The sequence below is a fragment of the Takifugu flavidus genome, chromosome 8, assembly GCF_003711565.1.
Source record: "Takifugu flavidus isolate HTHZ2018 chromosome 8, ASM371156v2, whole genome shotgun sequence".
Lineage (NCBI taxonomy): Eukaryota > Metazoa > Chordata > Actinopteri > Tetraodontiformes > Tetraodontidae > Takifugu > Takifugu flavidus.
This window is the reverse complement of record NC_079527.1, coordinates 8434244-8451747: the sequence shown is the minus strand read 5'-3', so window position 1 is coordinate 8451747 and position 17504 is coordinate 8434244. Positions and strand designations below refer to the sequence as shown.

At 44.4% G+C, this 17504-nt stretch overlaps 2 protein-coding genes across 7 annotated transcripts; one reads left to right on the top strand and one right to left on the bottom strand.

Moving 5' to 3' along the window:
- Nucleotides 1-741: 741 nt before the first annotated feature.
- zgc:153867 (uncharacterized protein LOC337226 homolog) lies at nucleotides 742-6519 on the top strand. 6 transcript variants are annotated; one of them, XM_057040962.1, is made up of 7 exons: nucleotides 742-930; nucleotides 2805-2832; nucleotides 4104-4247; nucleotides 4347-4520; nucleotides 4745-4822; nucleotides 5146-5180; nucleotides 6154-6519. In XM_057040962.1, the coding sequence occupies exons 1-6, from the start codon at nucleotides 757-759 to the stop codon at nucleotides 5172-5174; spliced, it is 627 nt and encodes a 208-aa protein (XP_056896942.1). In that variant the 5' UTR covers nucleotides 742-756; the 3' UTR covers nucleotides 5175-5180; nucleotides 6154-6519. The 6 variants fall into 6 exon arrangements, with proteins under 6 accessions (XP_056896942.1, XP_056896944.1, XP_056896943.1 ...); XM_057040964.1 differs by having other exon boundaries at nucleotides 5146-5193; XM_057040965.1 differs by lacking the exons at nucleotides 742-930; nucleotides 2805-2832 and adding exons at nucleotides 2094-2224; nucleotides 2596-2623.
- A 1483-nt stretch (nucleotides 6520-8002) lies between these two features.
- On the bottom strand, nucleotides 8003-16146 carry c1ql4a (complement component 1, q subcomponent-like 4). The gene is given in 4 exon segments (XM_057040961.1): nucleotides 8003-8906; nucleotides 14327-14586; nucleotides 14589-15574; nucleotides 15800-16146. Coding segments are annotated over 3 exon segments (723 nt in total). The 5' UTR covers nucleotides 14872-15574; nucleotides 15800-16146; the 3' UTR covers nucleotides 8003-8726.
- Between the last annotated feature and the right edge of the window lie 1358 nt (nucleotides 16147-17504).

Here is a 17504-nt window from a genome sequence, read left to right as displayed (position 1 = left end):
TACTGACCCCTGTAGGACACTACGGTAATTGTTCACACTCAAACTGAAACGTTATAATCTAAATATATATTATGGACAATATGTTGTCACTCTGCTGTGGTGATCAGTAGATAGAAATATATCTCAAACACTGTTAATAAAAATCTTATTACAAATGTTCTTATTGCAAATATTTTCATAGTTTGAGAGAAATACTGTAAAAACTTACTGTCTATAAGCATCAATGCATATGTATGTATATGTATGATATTCAATGCATATACAGTATTGATATTTGCAGTTTTATAATTAAAAGTCCACTTGTGCTGTAGTGCTCTTCTGTTATTTTGGATCTTTTGCAAGAACAAGAGTCATCATGCCACTCTTGATCGATGAGGCTGCGGACCCTTTCTCATCCATCTACAACGTTGATATTGCACTGAAACTCATCACGCTGCTACTTTTCTCCCCCACATACGAGCAGTTCTGACCCATTTTTAAAAGCATGACACGGATGCAGTCACACACAGGAACCAGATTCTATCTTTATTCCACCCCAGAGTTTTTCATCTCTGTTCCTCCTACAAAAATGTACTCATGTGTTCTTCCTTCCGTGTCACCTGCCAGATCCCTGAGCATCATCAGCACCACCGACCAGGTCCCCCCTCAAACCCACCCACAGGATTTGCTGACACACTTCATAGCTGCATAATCTTTCAGCAGAGCAGCTGGTGCAGAAGTCTGACAACTTTTGATTGTTAGAGTAATATTTAAAGAATGGCACCTAAAAGGGAACCTTCGATTAAGTCTCCTTCGCTGGTGAGCCGAGCCAGACTGGGTCCTCCTTATCCCTGCATCCCCGCTGCTCCTACAAGTCCAAAACAAGTGCCAGAGCAGAAACCGAGGATGCTGCGTCCATCAGATACACCATTTGACCCCAGTACTTTGGAGGTGAGTATACGTTAAAAAGTTTTTATTGATTAAGCTAATGTGGGCATCAATGTGGGATAATGTAGCTACAGATATATAAGCTCAAAATGAACAATTAAATGTCACTTGGCAACTAATTCTGTAAAGAGTATATAATCATCCACAGGATTATCAAAATATCTTTTGAAATGGAGTGAAAATGGATCACGAGCTGTCAGTCTCAGACTGTCAGTGACCTCCTTAGGAAAGGAGTACAGTAGTCTTTCCATCTAGAACAGACAGCCATCTCTTACAAAGTATTATATGGAATTGTAGCTATCATAACAAAATATACTCCTGCTCCTCAGTAACAGTCATGCAAGGTGATAAAGGAGTGGGCAGAGCTCTAAATCATTTTAATTCTTTAGTGTCAGCTGACCAATGATTTCTGTTTCACATTAGAAACATTATGCACCTTTCATAAAAGTAATATTACACCTCAAAACTGGTGTTGGACTCCACCTGGAGTGCCATTTATACACGTCTATTAAGGTTACAAATTCAAACCTATTGGTCATTGTAAACTAAACTGATGCCCACATTAGATTTTTGCATGTGCTTTACATGTTGCTGCTGCTTGGCTGACATCTTCATGTGTGTGCATGATCTTCTCGGTTAAGACGTGGCCTATTTATCCAAATGGGCCACATTAAGATATCTGCTTCTGCTCCCAGTGTGAACACAGATTCGGCTGGAGGTCAAAGCCCCTGCTGAGCACAAACATGTACATTAGAGATGTGATTTTATTTAAATGATTCATCCCCAATGAAATAAGTCATTTAGAAATTAAAATGGAAATTGAACCAAGAACTTGTATGTATTAAAAATAGTATCAGTCATAATCATACAGTGAAATAATAAAATGGGAAGAATAGGGAAACCATTTTCCTAATGCAACCCTGTGTTAGATGTGTTTAAGGGGTGCTCCCATTAGTTCTAGTAATAATAATGCAGGATATACTGTATAACATAATATAAGACCATATTAGTATATATTACATGCATCTCATAAATCCAGTAGCAAAAAAACAAGCAAACCCACGTTTGTAGACGTTTTGAGTATGTCCTGCACTGTAAATCACAACCTATAACGACGTCCACAGTACATCTCCATATATGGAGTGCGGCCATGCACCAATGCCGTGGCGGAAACGTCATACGTAGCCTGCATGACGTCATGACGTACAGCGTTTAGACTTTTCTCTCCTCGGTAAGAACCGTCACACATTCCTCAGTTTGCCGACCTCTCGGACTCGCCTCAAACGACACAGCTATGGTAGGTTTTTCTGATTTCTGCTCAATTTAACAAGCATTATATCGCGTCATTTCAAATCTTTCCCCGATTTTATGGCAATTATGCTGCCGCGCGAGGCGTAGAGTCGTTTTTATCTTTGAATTGCCTCACTGCCCATTAGCGGAAGTGCAACTTTTATAATGTCAAGCTGGCATTAGCTTGTGCCATAAATGTAGATAAATGTAGTTACAGCAACGGTTGAAATTGTCAGCGGGTGCATCGGTCGTTGCCTCGATTCGACTTATTTGGTTGTGAGGCGATCTTAGTCCGAAGCCTGAAGAGTGAACTCATGCTAACTTTACAGTGTGCTGCAGAGATAACTGTTTCATTTAGGCTGGTTTTTCTTTAAACAGTCTGACTTCGCGGACGATCAGATCCTCGGTGAGTCACCTTTATATCATGGCAGTTTCCACACTCCCACTGTTGCTTCCAGCCTTGCTTGGAACCCTCATGCCCTTGTAGCTCCTGCTCGCCTGTCTGCAGCCGTAGTTTCAGGCTGTTTTTCCCTCCTACCTCTGCTGTCTCAACACTTTCCCCACTTGCAACCGCTTGTTCTTTTCAGATTGAATTTAACCAGGATCAGATTCATGGTAAGTCGGGTTGACCTCCTGTCTGCTTATTACTTGAACATCTAGAGGTGTTTGTGGTGGAACCTGCACGTTAGTTGTGGATAAACCAATCGACATTAACATTTCAAGCAAGATTTGTTTTGCCTTTTCAACAACAGGGACACATGCATCGCCCTGAACCATGTGTTGCAGTGTTTCTGTGGTCAGTCATGCACTAACACTAATTCTTAAGCTGAAACAAACGGACTCTCACGTCTGCTTCGCCCACCATGTTTTGTTGGGTTTTCTCGGATGTTATGAGATCTAAAGTTTGCCCATTGTCCACAACACAATTGGTGTTTACCTTTTTTGGCGATGGACAAGGCGGTGGATGGGTTTTTGTCCTCAAGCAGGTTTGTTAGATCAGCGTGGACATAACAGGGTACAGCGACTCTCCTCCTACTTCTCTCCACTCCTCTGATACCAAATATGGTGTTAGGAAAAGTGCTCGCAGGCTCGGAGGGAAGAGGCACATTCCTCAGAACAGGGAAAAACTCCACAACGGTGCCTGGACATTTTAGGGAAGTACTCAAGGACAAGGCCTTTGCTTTTGACAATCACATTCCACCTCTCTCTGGTGAATGAGGTGTAAAATTGGTTTATAGGCAAACAAATTTGCATTAATCATCCATATAATCTAAGATAACGAGAGATTTTATGGTTCCGTCAAGTCGGAAGAATTCCCCAAAGCCCGTTGCAGTGATGTTGATGTGAATACCCTGGATTTCTGAGTGTGCACAGATGGTTTGACTCAGAAGTGCTGCAAATTATTGTTCATCTTGAATTTTTCATGGCAACGGTGTCAGGATGAAGCCCTGTTTGAGCATTCTACCAGTGATGTAGCAGAAAAAAGGATTAATGATGTGATCCATGGACGGATGTTGTTTAGCTCCTCTAGGAAAACAGATACCACAACATCAGGCCTGTTTCGTATTTAGTGAGACTCCTACAAGCACAGAGGCTTGTGTTCCAGGAATGGTTGCGTTGTTGTTGTTGTTGTTGTGTAGGTGAAATATCACAACTGGCCCGATGACATCAATTGAAATGATAAAGTGTGAAGTGTGAGAGGCGTGTCAGATTCTTCCAGCAACAACACAAAAAGCAGATACCATCTTTGGCTTGTCATGACACGTTCTCGCTGTAAACTGTTCTGAACTTTCACAATTCTCCTCTTCACCGTCTCTTCTATTCTAATCTGCATCTGCTCGTTCCTGGTCCATAGCAATAACCAAGTGTGTGTCTCGCTCTTGTAGAGTTTAAGGATGCATTCCTGCTGTTTGACAAGGTAGGAGATGGGAAGATCGGCTACAGCCAGTGTGGGGAGGTCATGCGTGCCCTGGGACAGAACCCCATCAATGCTGATGTGGCCAAAGTCCTGGGCAACCCCAAACCTGAAGGTGAGCTGAAAATGTATCGTAACGCTGAACTGCGTCTGAGCACTGGCGGCTGGGGGACTTCAGTCATGTAAGGCCTGTTTTCCTTCTCTTTCTTTCCAGAGATGAACACCAAGATGCTCGACTTTGAGCAGTTCCTGCCCATGTTCCAGGCCATTGCTAAGAATAAAGATCAGGGCTCCATGGAGGATTTTGTCGAGGGACTTCGTGTCTTTGATAAGGAGGGAAATGGCACAGTAATGGGAGCAGAGCTTCGTCACGTGCTTACCACATTAGGTAATTGGCAAGATTTACCCAGTTTAGTCTGCATTGACATAAAAACTATAACAAAGCACTCACTTTGCCTTAATTTTGATAGCGTTCATTTAAATTGCATGCATTTCATTTTGAATGCCAGGAAAATTTAACGGTATCGTCATCTGAAAAATGAATAGAAATGAACTGCATGTTAAATTTTATTAAAAAATGGCAGTAAATGTAAATCAATGTTGAATTTCCAGGTGAGAAAATGACAGAAGAGGAAGTGGAGACATTATTGGCGGGACACGAAGATGCAAACGGCTGCATCAACTACGAAGGTGAGAGCGTCCGCTGAAAGCCTGATGTTTGCCACGGTTCCGCTGTTGATGCATGAAACTTTTATTTTTATCAGCCTATTAGTATTCAGCGCAGCCTTACAGCGCCCAGCTCATCTAATGAGCTCCACTTCATGTAGGCTGTTCATAGAAAAAGCAGATATTTGAAACTGTTCCCTCTATGCTAAATACAGGTTTAAGTCCAAATGTTTATTTTATTCTGCACAGTAGAGGGGATGTGTTTAGTGTACCATCTGTAATGAGCCTTTTACTTCTCTGGTCTATTGATGACTGCTGACAGTGTGTTAACTGTTGTATCTCCACAGCATTTGTCCGCCACATCATGTCGGGCTGAGGGCCGGTACGGGCATTGGGTATACAATGAGAAGGCATCTCCAGGCATCCTGCATTTTAGTCTTTAAAGCTCCCATTAATCCACTAATTCATCCCGCTAATCACCTTAAGTTAGACAACTTGAACAGTCTGCTCTTGCAGGGCACTTGTTTATAAGTAGGGACTTGTGGGAAGCCTGGCGGTCCCTCTCATCTTCAGTCTTGAGGCTTTGGCCCATGCCTCCTGCTGTTCTCTCTCTCCCCTGCAGCCCTCTGTTTTGGCCCCTGACTGCAGCATGCCCCTCTGCATGTGTCTGGGAGTCCCCTCAGTTTTAGGGGGGGATCTACTGGACACATTGAAGTGACTGGTCTCATTCGGGGGAAGTCTGGTGGCCACCATTTAGTCTTTTTTTTTCAGCTGATTGGTGTGATTATCTGAAGTTCTTCTCAGCCATTGCATGTCATTTGGTGTATTTTTTTAAGTTATTGGTGTGTTTCTGTGGGTTTCTCTTAGTTTGGTTCATGACCTTGTAGATATGATTTATATTCAAGGATAGCCACCAGCTTTGAGGGAGTGGGCCAGTCTCTTTCTACTAACCAGCAACCAGTTGCTCCTATGCAGATTATTTTCTCCTCTGCTGATGGAAGCTGAACTGTCAGCGGACTGTAACTCCTTCAGTCTTCTCTTTTCTCGGCTTCTCTACTAGAGGAACGCAAGCAGTGAAGATAGCTTCTCTAACCAGCTCTCCTTGGATTGTAGACATGGCCAGGTGCTTTGGCTAAATAGAGACAATGATCTCTTTCTCTTCGTAACCCTCCTGCAGTTGTTTTTTTCCTTAATGGTGAGCAGAAAATGGGGATCTGCTTCCAAAATGCAGCACTTCTCACCCAGACTGTTGGAAACTGGATGAGGAGGATGGGCATAGCACCAGATGCTGTAGTTGGAGGAGGTCTCTGCGATCATCTCTCCCGCGAATCTCACTTTTGTCTCCTCTTTTGCAGAGCTGGTCAAGATGGTCATGAATGGATGAAGAAGAAAAGCGCCTCCTGTTGCATTGACCTTTCTTTTACACCTAGCTTCTACAGCCCCTTCAACAACATTTCATCATCTTAGTTTTCCCCCATTTAATTTAAGAAGTGCCTTTTACATTCCCCTGTGCAAAGACCCACACGACCTCGGCTATGCTATGATACTGCCGATCCAAAATTGAGTCATTTGATGGCGTGGCGAGACATCATTCCAGTAGCGCATGAGAAAATAAGAAACATCACATTAGTAAGAAGAAAAGAGACATTACAGATGTGCTGTCATCTTTTAATGCAAATCAATTTATTGCTGCATTTAAATAAATGTTTTTCTTAAATCACTCTTTGGGCTTGGACAATATTTCACAACCTTGTTCCTTTGACTACCGCTAGATGGCAGTGTTGCCACTGAAATCTGACCGCTAACTGCACCGTTTTTATCTTTCCCTTTGATTGAATTTGGTTGACTTAAATAGTTTAAACATGCATATTTTTTTCTTAAATTTAGTTTTTTTGGAATTTACTTGCTGATCAAATGCTACAGAGCCCGGGAAGCAGAAGAATGATGTTTTGCTGACCTTTCCTTCACCAGTAGTCACAACTATGTCCCCTCATTAGCCACCACAGATAGTGGAGTGCAACTTGCGTCTATGGAGCCGGCTTGAGGATGGTGTCATCGTCCACTGCTGAATAGGTTGTCCGCTAATTACTCTCAGTGTGTATGTGTGTGTGTGTAAGCGTGCGTGCGGTCGATGGAAGTCAGGGCTATTGATTATTTTAATCCTCCTATTTGTGAGTCTCTGATCCTGGTGGCTCTGCGTTCGACAGGGGAATCACTAATGGGCCTCAGTGCAGCCTGTCTCAGACCTCTCCCTGTCCAATTAACTTTCAGCTGGAATTTACCAGGAGAAAGAGCCGGGGGGCTGAGGTCAGGCCAGGCACGGTGCTGCAGCGTCTCTGTACCATCACTTACCAAATGCTTGAAGTCTGGAGTCACTCACACACTCCTTGCTCACATTCTTTTTTTTTGTGGTTAATCATAGGATTCTTTACCTATATTGTAAATATAATCATAGTAACTCTAAATATACATACATCCTGATTTACAATAGGTTTAGTTAAGTGGATAATTACAAGTATTAGCAGGAGTTTATATTTAAAGACGGATCTCTGAAAATGATCTTATAAAATTACTAAAAAAGACTAATAGTATCATTATTCTTCATTAACTGGAATTTTGAAAAACAAATGCGAACTATTTCAACTAAAAAGGGTTTATGCAAGTAATTATAATAATGTTGTTTATTTAGACATGCCGTATCTAATGTCTGGATTAGGATTATTAATTTGGATGGATGTTAGATTACAATTTGTCGTCATGCATAGCTGCGAGGTAATCAAGTAGAACAATTGCATAATTGCAACAGCAGTTGTGAACTGAGTACTGTGTGTTGAAAATAATGAATTGAGCTTGCCAGTAAATTTAAAATATTGGACAGGAATTCTTCACGCACATTTTTCTTATGACCCGATAAACAACACCTGTGCTGCACAATCGATCACAATATAGTTGCTTTTTTAAAAATGGCTGTATTTTGTTGATCTTGTGCTTATTGCAAGCTTTGATCGATACAGTGGCATTAATGTTTATGTGCCTTAGACACTGTCTTAAGACATATTGGAAATCCATGCTGGAGAAGGCACGGGGAGGCTCCTTCCATCTCAGAAAATCCACACACGGTCATGCGATGCATTCAATTTCTCCACATTCGATTCCACCAGCCTTTCCACATTAGGAGTGACCAAATGAATGCATAAACACAGAGGAGGTATACATATTTTAATAGCAAGTACCTAGTTGACCTATGGAACATACCAGGTGACCCATCCTTGGAGTACATGTGATGATGTAACTGGATCTCGAAAAAGGATTTATTTAAAGCCTCTGACACAACATTAAATGTAAATAAACCACTACCTCCTCCTTTGTTTCTCCACTCATCCATAGTGTATTTCATCATACACACACATACATTATAATGCACTTGGCAATTAAAACACACAATCCATAAAATGTACTGTATAGAATAATATATTTAGTTCAATCCTTGTTATATCCTGCATGATTTGGACAGGAGATGCTGGACGTGATTATGGGCTGCAACACGTAGGCAGACCTTTCAATTGGAGGACACAGGAAGGGAAAAGAAAAAGCGGATAAGGGCAGATGTGCATTTGCCTCAGCCTAGAGTCAGCTTCATTAATGGCTCCCTAAACACCATTATTGCATTAAACTACAATTAGACTGATTGTGATTGTTAGATTCTCATTTCCTTAATGGATAATATGCAACTATTCTTGATATTTCAGAGTCACCGTCTGACCAGAGATGCCAATATAATCCCAGGATATAATTCAATATCTGTTTTAATTTTTGGTGCCCGTTCCCTTCTATCTGTTGCATGCACATACAATAAGCGTGTCAGCGTATGTGCACCATTTGCACATGTGTATGTGGGTGTAGGCGCACGTGTCAGGGGTCCGTTTTCTCAGTCGGGGTAGATGAGGAAGCCGGAGAAGGTGCTGTATTTGTTTGTGTTCCCTCCGTGGACCTTTCCTCCGTCCAGCTGCACACACACCTCATCACCCACGTCCAAATGCAGGATCACACTGTTGGAGGCATAGTCGTAATTCTGATCAGCATCCTGAGCAATGGCGCTGGCTCTTACCTGTCACCCACAGAGGACAGATGCACCCGCAGTTAGAACACAGATCAAACACTTTAAAATGTCACAAACACTTAGAAGAAAGTTCTGGGAAGCATAAAGCACCACGGGACACGACTGGAGGGAACTGGAGGTTGTGCAAAGCCTTTGCTCTTGATCATGCACATGTGGCAAAAATGGCATCTGTGCTGGGTGTAAGATTACTGCTTTATGGCCAAGCAAACTTTCAGCCTGGGGTGTTCTGATATGGGGAGATGTAAATGTTGATTGTAAACAAATAATACAATTAACAGGAGGAGGATACAGGTTAACTGAGGCTGGAGAGACTTATACCAGACGGGTTCAGCTGCACACCAGGACATGTGCTCGGTACTGTAAATGGTGCCGGGACAGGTCTCAATTAACAAATCAGCTTGTGTGTTTCACAAGTGTGTAAAATTTCCCTCTCTCTAGATGTTCATCTGTTCCCTTTATTGCCCTTTTGTTGTGCCGGGTCATCTCCCGATCATTTATAAACTCCCTGCGCATGCACAGATTCACAAGTAGTGACATCGCCTCTACATTCACACCGGATAAACAAATGGGCTGGATCCGCGACCCCCAAGGTGGACCGGGAACACAACCACTCTGCTCCGTATTGATCAGCTGCAGGGGGCTCAGCGTAAAGGACTGGAGATGGAAATCTGATTGGGTTGTGGAGATAAGCAGATTCACAGGGGACAACAGGTTGTCTATAGGGAAACGGGCACACGTGAGGAACAGCTCCAGTATTCGCACCAGCTATTGACCTGTTGCTTATGATCCCCGGCCAGCTCAATATGCATGATATTGAGCGGCCAGCGGCGAAGCCAGACAGCTCCCCATTTACATGCAGGGCTTGAGCCTGGTCTTATTGACCCAGCAGCAGTGGATCTTTACATGTTTGTTAACATGTTTAATTGGCTTCAGTAATTGTACACACTCAGACAGAATTCACTGTGTCTGAGGACAGGACGCGATATTGTTCCTTTGAAGACAGACAGAGGGACAGATGGCCAGACGGACGGATGTTGCAGTGGGAGCACTCAATCTGTCTCAACGGCCCGACAAGCTCGCCACATCGCCGTGACAGCTCCAGTATGATCTGATCTGCAACTCAACTAACATCCTGTCACTCCCGTCGTCGGGGCCTCTGCCTCCCCAATGAGCGGGCATCAATTTGTGAACAGTCAATGGCCGAGCGACAGAACCTGAATTACTCTAGGCGTGCTCTCGCTCCGGTCCATTCCAGCTTTTTTGTCACCCACCGCGGGTTTTCCGAAGTGCGATCCACGGATGTTGCTCTCGGCAGAGAGAAAGGTGGCGGACGGTGAACGGGAGGCTGAAGGCAAATGGATTAAAGGTCTGGGTTGATATCTCCTGAGACAACGACCGCACGGCAAAACCAACCGCCGGTGTTGCCACACTGCAGAGGGGGCCTTGTTACAAAAGAACTCCAACCTGGTCCGCAGAACAAATCTTCTGTATCCATGTCATTACATTCCTATTCAGCTGTTCAGAATTTAATTTGCTTTCATTGAACACAGTGGGAATTTTCCTGTTCAAACACAGAAGCGGAGCACACACAAACAAGAAGTCTTCATTTCCTTTTGTAGCCCACGCTGCTCAAGTTAACATCATTAAACCTTGGCTGTAATGGAAACTTTCCTGTGCTCTAATTGGACCATTTCTCAAATAATGGCCTGAGACCAGTGTCATCTATAAAGGTTAGGATGCTGCTCTTCTTGACGTGTGTAATGACAGCCGACATCACATTTGCATCTTTGGCTGCAACTGACAGCGAGGATGTTGTTGTGACTTCCTGTCGATGGCACCCATATGTCATCCGGCTCATTATTTCACCAAACCGTCAAACCATTTGGGATGTATGGGGGATTTCCCCCCTGACCTCCACGCGGATTGCCCCTCCTTGATGCATGAAATTAAATTCAAATTTAACAACATAACGTTGAGTTGTTTGGTAAAGGAATCGTAAACCTCTATTTGCTTTATAAATTGGCGTCGACGTTCCCAAGCAAGTGAACCATTAATGCACATGTGGGATACGGCCTGCGCAGGGGAGCCACGCTGGGATTAAGACTGAAAGCCGGCAGAGGAGATGGATATGGCTGGAGGACATAGACTGATCCGTGTGAACCAGACTGCTCACTGTGGCTGATCCTGGAGAAGGAGGGGTTGTGAGGCGTGAGGTGGGGGGTCCCCAGGGCCACTCTGTGGCTTTCTCTGTGTCTGTTGTGCCCCTTTCATTATAGGGCCTCCAGTAAACATGCTGGACAGCAAAGGGGGCCACAGGCAACAAGGGGGGAGGAGAGGTGGCTGTAGCAGGGGGGCCTCCAGTGTCATTTTCAATACAAGCGGAGCCGCGAAGAAGACAGACAAGGATAAACAAAATGACGGTAGAGGGGGGATGAACGAAAACAAGGGGACCAGGTTTTAAGGAAAGGGGAGGGAGGGGCAGGCCGGTCGAGCAAGGCTATTTTGTGAGGCTGGGGAGACGCGGCGGCAGTATATGAAGTCGTGTTTTTATCTGCGCTGCCGTGCTCCACTGGTAATAAAAGTGACAGGATTCATTCACGGTGATATACTGGCCTCTTAGAGCGAAGACAATAGAAAAGTAGCTTTTAAACTTACCTAAGGGACCGAAACACATTGCAGAATGTCGGAGGACTCATGGGGGGGCGGTGAATGGATGTTGGGTTATAGTGGAAATAGAATATTTATTGAATAGGTTTTCCCTGCCTTGTGGGAGCCCGGGGATTACGTGGCGAAAACCATGGCCAACCATAACTTAGACTGCCATTATGTGCTGTTCTTTATTTCTGCTGGGGTCTGTTAAAGAGCAGATTTAATGACTCTTGATTTCCCCCCCTTTACATTTAAATACAAAAAATAGACTGCAGGAAAAATGTCAAGATATTTGCTCTGATTCACTTAGGGTGAATACTGATGCCACGATGTAGTGAGCACGGTAAGTAATGTATACAGTATTCACGCGATGTTGCAAAATGGTGAAAGCCTGTGCACAACATGCAGGATTCTAGATTATTTATCTCTCTAGAGTAAGCTTTAGAGAAGTGAGTCTTCTTCTCCAGTTCCTTCACACTTCCCTAAGGTTAATTACTGTATATTTCACCCGTCACATATCTGTGTCTTTGTACAGGGAAAGTTAATACAGGTAGTGGCCATTACAGCAAGTGATGACATTTCAACATTACAGTGTAATAATCTGACCTTTAACTGAGTTATTTAAAACTATGACACATAAAAAATGAACCAAGGGAGAAAATAAAAGGGAGAAGAATCCAGCATGCGTTTGCCTACACCACACAATATATGAAGTTTTTTTTTAACTAACTTTAGGTATAAACGGAGCAGGTTATGCAATGTAACTGTACTTTCTGATATACTAACCATATGACTGAATTAATATTTGCTATTTCCTATAAACTGGAGCTGTATGTGACTGGACTATATGTGACATACGTAACAGTTGCTTTTCAAACATGCAAGCAGCTGAAGTATTGACCGCCGCCCTCCCCTCCGATCACAAATCCCCCGACTCTGAATCCATGTCGTGCTGCAATGATTTGTGGAGGTTGGATTGAGGTGTGAGCAGGTTGGCTTTACAGGGTGGGGATTTGCCGAAGGTAATAGGTATTGGATCTATTGAAATCCCGCCACAGTCGGTACATCTTCCCGAGATCCTTGCATTACACCGCACTCGTGTGACGCGACTCACACTTGAACGCCCACAGGGCTCCAATTTAAATATCATTAGCAGAGTGGCACAACAGGAGTAAATGATCTGATTCCGTCATGTGCAGAAACTGGGTAAGCTGTGAGAATGTAAACCGCTTTGTCTCTCTTTCTGACCTTGCTCATTTGTCAAACCCAGACCGAGTGGGTGTCCACCAGCCATCGTGTGTAATCTTAATGCCTTCACCAGCAGCCTCCCCGATGCCTCGTCTAGCAGCCCACTGTCTCCACACCTCCATTAAGTCATCTATCTTCTTCTGCTCCACCCCAGTCTTGCTATCAACTCACTTGTCTTGTTTTGCCCCCCCCCAGCCGTTCCGCTGCCTCTGAGTGTGTGCCCCCGTCATGTCCAGACCCCTGCGGCTCATTCATCCTCACTCAACCTGTCTCGCTGCTGACATGTTACGGACAGAATGCCTAACAAAGCCCAGACTGCCCACGACCTCATTCATTGGTGTGAAACCCTAAAATCTGGGGGGGGGTTTTTTTACAACAAAAAGCGAGAACACGACAGTTAACAAAATATCCACTTCAGCGCCAGCACCTAGGGAACAAGTCTGTTTAGCCAAACCCAGCGTCAGTTAGACACATGCCTGCTGTTTAAGGGAACCTTTATGGTGCTCAGGCCCCCTGAGGGTGTCAGGAGGAGATAGGCGAAATTGAAAGTGAGCAGACTAAAAAGATAATTAATGGACAATCAATGAGTGCGGTGAGGAGGGGTGTGGGGGGGGGGGGGTGGGGGGGGGGGGGGGGGGGGGAATTAGCAAGTGTTCAGAGATCTAATTTAGATGTGTAAATTATTTACAGGGTTGCTTGAATGGCTGCCGAGGTCAGTGGGCAGGTGGATTCAGGCACCCATATCATCAAAGAATTGGCTGATTTTGATTTTAGAATAGTCTTGAAATTACTCCAAAAATGATGTAGGAGGCGGGGCTTCCTTTGTATCGCTCCAGGTCTGAGAGGAGGGTTTGAAAGGGAACGTGAAACGCACCATGCAACATATTTTCTGTGAGTCCTCCGTGGAAACCATCCCACCTCTTCCCATCAACCCCCCTGTCTTTAATTAGCGTCTGGGGAAGGAGAAGGTGGATGAGTAGACTGTCAATTTTACATTTATTATTTATTTAGCCAAGGTGGAAACTGACTGGCCTGCACACTGACAGACATTTCTCCAGTGCTCTTTTGCACTTCTGTTTGGGCGATAATCAAGCTCCGGCGTAAGATACTGACTAATTAGACTGTTCCTCTGGATGGCAGCGGGCGCATTCTGCGACTTGTCATTTCAGTCGCAGGACACGTGGGAATGCAGATATCTGTAGCTGTGATTTGCAGGCTGTGTAACATGAATTCCCCTTAATGAGCGGAAAGATGGCTATTCCATTCTTGGGCTGTCATGCTGTCACCTGTTAAGTAGAATGTGCTTTGAATCTGAAAAGCTCGATGTTACAGAGGTGAGCTCTGGGCAGCACTAACACCAGATGGTCAAGGGAAAAAAAAGAAGAAAGAGTTGCATGTTCGTGTGCATGCATACATACAAACTCATGTGTGCTCATATTCTTTAGTCCACATATTTCCATGCACACATGATCTCTCGCTCTCTCTCGCACACACGCCCACATATTACTGACCAGTCCATTCTTCTTCAGGTCTGCCCACATGCTGGTCCCATCACCACCTCTCATAAGAACATGGTAGGTGAAGAAGTAGATGCCTGGCAGAGGACAGGTGAACTTGCCGGTGCTGGGCTCATAGTAGTTGCCGACATTGGTCACAACGTCATCAAATTTCAGTATTTCGCTCCCCTCGTGCTGCTTGCGTAGCCCAGCATAAAAGGCAATTTTGGGAATGTAGAGTGAAGGCGAGTAGCCACCAGGGCCTGGACCCGGGGCCCTTGCGGCCCTGGCTTTCCTGGCTCTCCGGGTGGACCTCTTACTCCCGGCGGGCCGGGTATCCCCGGTGGCCCACGAAGCCCAGATTTTATTTTCTTCCCAGAGTAATCCTGGGGAGGTGGAGATGCAGCTGTTAACTCCTGGCCAGGCTGAGATGTGGTGTAGGGGCCGCATACCATCTTGCAGCTTCCCAACATTTCAAAATGGCTCCCCGCCGTCCCAGCTTTCCTTCCTTTGGTCGTGTGGACCAGCAGCGGAATGGCCACCAGCAATATTAAAACCATGGCCACGCCGACTGCAGCTCCAATCACACGCTTCCTGCGGCTGAGCCGCGAGGCGGCCAGCGTCAGGAAGTCCTCTTCCCCCTTAGCTGGAATATTGCCGGCCAGGATGAAACCTCTCAGTGGACCAGCGTGGTAGGAAAAGGTGATAAAAATGTGGGAAAGAGTGTAGGGGGATCAATTTCAATTGTCCAAAAAGCCCAGGGGTATAAGGAAATCTAAACAAACATTAAAGATGTCCACCAAGGCAGGTAAATATAGCAGATTAGTGCTGAAAAACGTTTCTTAACCTAAAAGTCTCAGCGTCTCAGGTCTGCGGTGTCGCATCACAACCCCCCCAAAATTCTTCTGTTGAAATCTCGTCCAGCTTTTTTGGATTTCCCTGTTATCATATGAATATCAGACAGAATCCAGAACTGAGCTGCGGCTGTTATTATGACAGCAGAGCTTATTAAAGCACTGAAATTAGGAAATAACGCCGAATTCAGATTGCTGAGTGGAAATGCTTGCTGATCCGTCTTTTTGGGCTATTTGAAGATTTGTTTTTTTGGGTTGGGTCAGACTGTTTCTGACAACTTAAAAATGCAGTGTTTTCTCTCACTGTGACTGTCTCATTGTGAGGATGAAATGGTTATCTCTCTCTGAAAACATCATCTGATTACTTCTTTTTCCACTTGCCCGTGATGTCTTCTGTCTACATCCGCATCTGGAACAATGAGGGAGGAAATACAACAAATTAATGACTGATTTGTCTTTTTTTTCTTCATTTGAAATAAAAATATATTTTTTAATAAATTAGTGTTATCGTCATCAAAGACATCTTCCGCGGTAATTACGCGGTGCGCCGAGCAGCGAGTTTTTCCTCTGCAAAATTCTGACGAAATCACGAACAGAAATGAAATTAAAAGAACTTACCACATAACTTACTTACTTCTTTTCTATTTTGCAAATGCCTGAGGTGATGGGATTGTCTGACACTGTCCGACAGCTCCTCTCTGAACAAAAGAGATCAAAGTACTTCGGCGCGCAGGATGTGCCAGGAAAGTGATCAGACTTCCTTAAATCCCGTCTCTTTTTCTCCGGATGGAAAATCTGATCAAGGTGCTGACTGCCACAATTTTTAGTTTATTTTTTATTGTATTTATTTTGTGAAGTCATTCCAAATGAAGGATGCGCGACAAACTAACGCACCATTCTGGCGTCTGTTCCCTGTATCGCTTATCGCGGTGTTTGGTCCACAGGCTGTCCGACACCTGTTAGATCTCTCTCTCTCTCTCTCTCTCTCTCTCTCTCTCTCTCTCTCTCTCTCTCTCTCTCTCTCTCTCTCTCTCTCTCTCTCTCTCTCTCTCTCTCTCCGTCAGCCAATCCCCAACTATCTATTCCATTTTATTTCTATTTTTAAATAACCAGGATTCTTGTGAGCCATGCCGCATTAAAAAGTTGGGTCTGCCGCAGATTGATTTCTCCTCCTAATTGAGGCTCGTTAGCCCCGACAGCACCTGTCTTTAGAGGCCAACTCTTTGGAAGCCCAGACTTTGATGGATCCCCTCCGAACCACAGCAGAATGGGTTGGGTTTTTTTGTCTTTGTTTTTTATTTTATTCATCATCTGTGCAGTTGGAGAGGAAAGCAGGAGATGGACCGAAAGCTCTCCCAGCATGGTGTGTGAAGAAGGGAGAGAAGACGCTAAATGTCTCCCTGACCACAAGCATCCCACAGCCATGAAGCCTCATTAGTGAGACACCCTGCCCCACAAACATTGCTTCACACAATAGCTGCGCTCCGCCACCACAAACACGACTCAAAGGGTTGGGAAGGCCTTCTGTTGGTCTCAGCCTTTTGCAGTGAGTAAAGAAACATTATTTATCATAAAATATGGCTCAGTTCTGATGTGTTTGTTCTCAGCTCATATCATCACGTCCTCAGAGACTTGTGTCACGATTGTGCATCGCATGTTTAAACTTTAATGATGGGAGCTAAGGGGGACGGGTCTCCATACAGTATTGATGGCTCCCTTTTTCATCAACCGCCACCTCTTTGACCTCTCCCCCCTCGGATGTGATGACTGTCTGTCTGGCATCATCCGACACGATGCTTCATGTCACGGAGAGGTGTGTTATTGGTCATTTTTGGAGGGGGGATTTTCTAAAAAATGCCGTGTTGGATCTGGGATTGAGGGTGGGGGGAACTCTGTAAAAGTCCCAGCAGGCGATGTTGGTAAGAGCAGGATGAGGTTGAGCTAAACATCGTGTCAGTCCCAGTTTGCCATTCACTCAGTTTTGGAAGAGTAGGCGGGAGGCAGCAAGGGGGCTGATAATCACTGCCAGTAGACAGAGGCAATATGCTCAGGATTGGATTTTTAAAGCCTGTTAAAATATTACTGAGGTGATTAATATTGAAATATCCACGCCTGTCTCGCTCTCTCACCATTCTCTTTGGATTAGTCCTCCCTTCCCCCAGTGTCCACACTCATTTCAGCATTAGGCGTTATTTTCCCCTTTTCAATCTCATTTTCTTTATTCAGCAAGTCTGCTTTATGGCGTCGAGGTCACACATCTGCACATTTGTAGCATTAAAATTGATACCAAATGTTAAATTGCTCACTTGCCCACATTATTATTGTGCTAACGCAGAAAT

Excerpts from the sequence above, each read along its gene's own strand:
- zgc:153867 (XM_057040963.1), top strand. The coding sequence starts at position 757 with ATGGCACCTAAAAGGGAACCTTCGATTAAGTCTCCTTCGCTGGTGAGC. Across the intron at positions 4,521-4,744 it reads TCACGTGCTTACCACATTAG|GTGAGAAAATGACAGAAGAG; the intron begins GTAATTGGCAAG and ends TTGAATTTCCAG. Across the intron at positions 4,823-6,153 it reads CGGCTGCATCAACTACGAAG|AGCTGGTCAAGATGGTCATG; the intron begins GTGAGAGCGTCC and ends CCTCTTTTGCAG.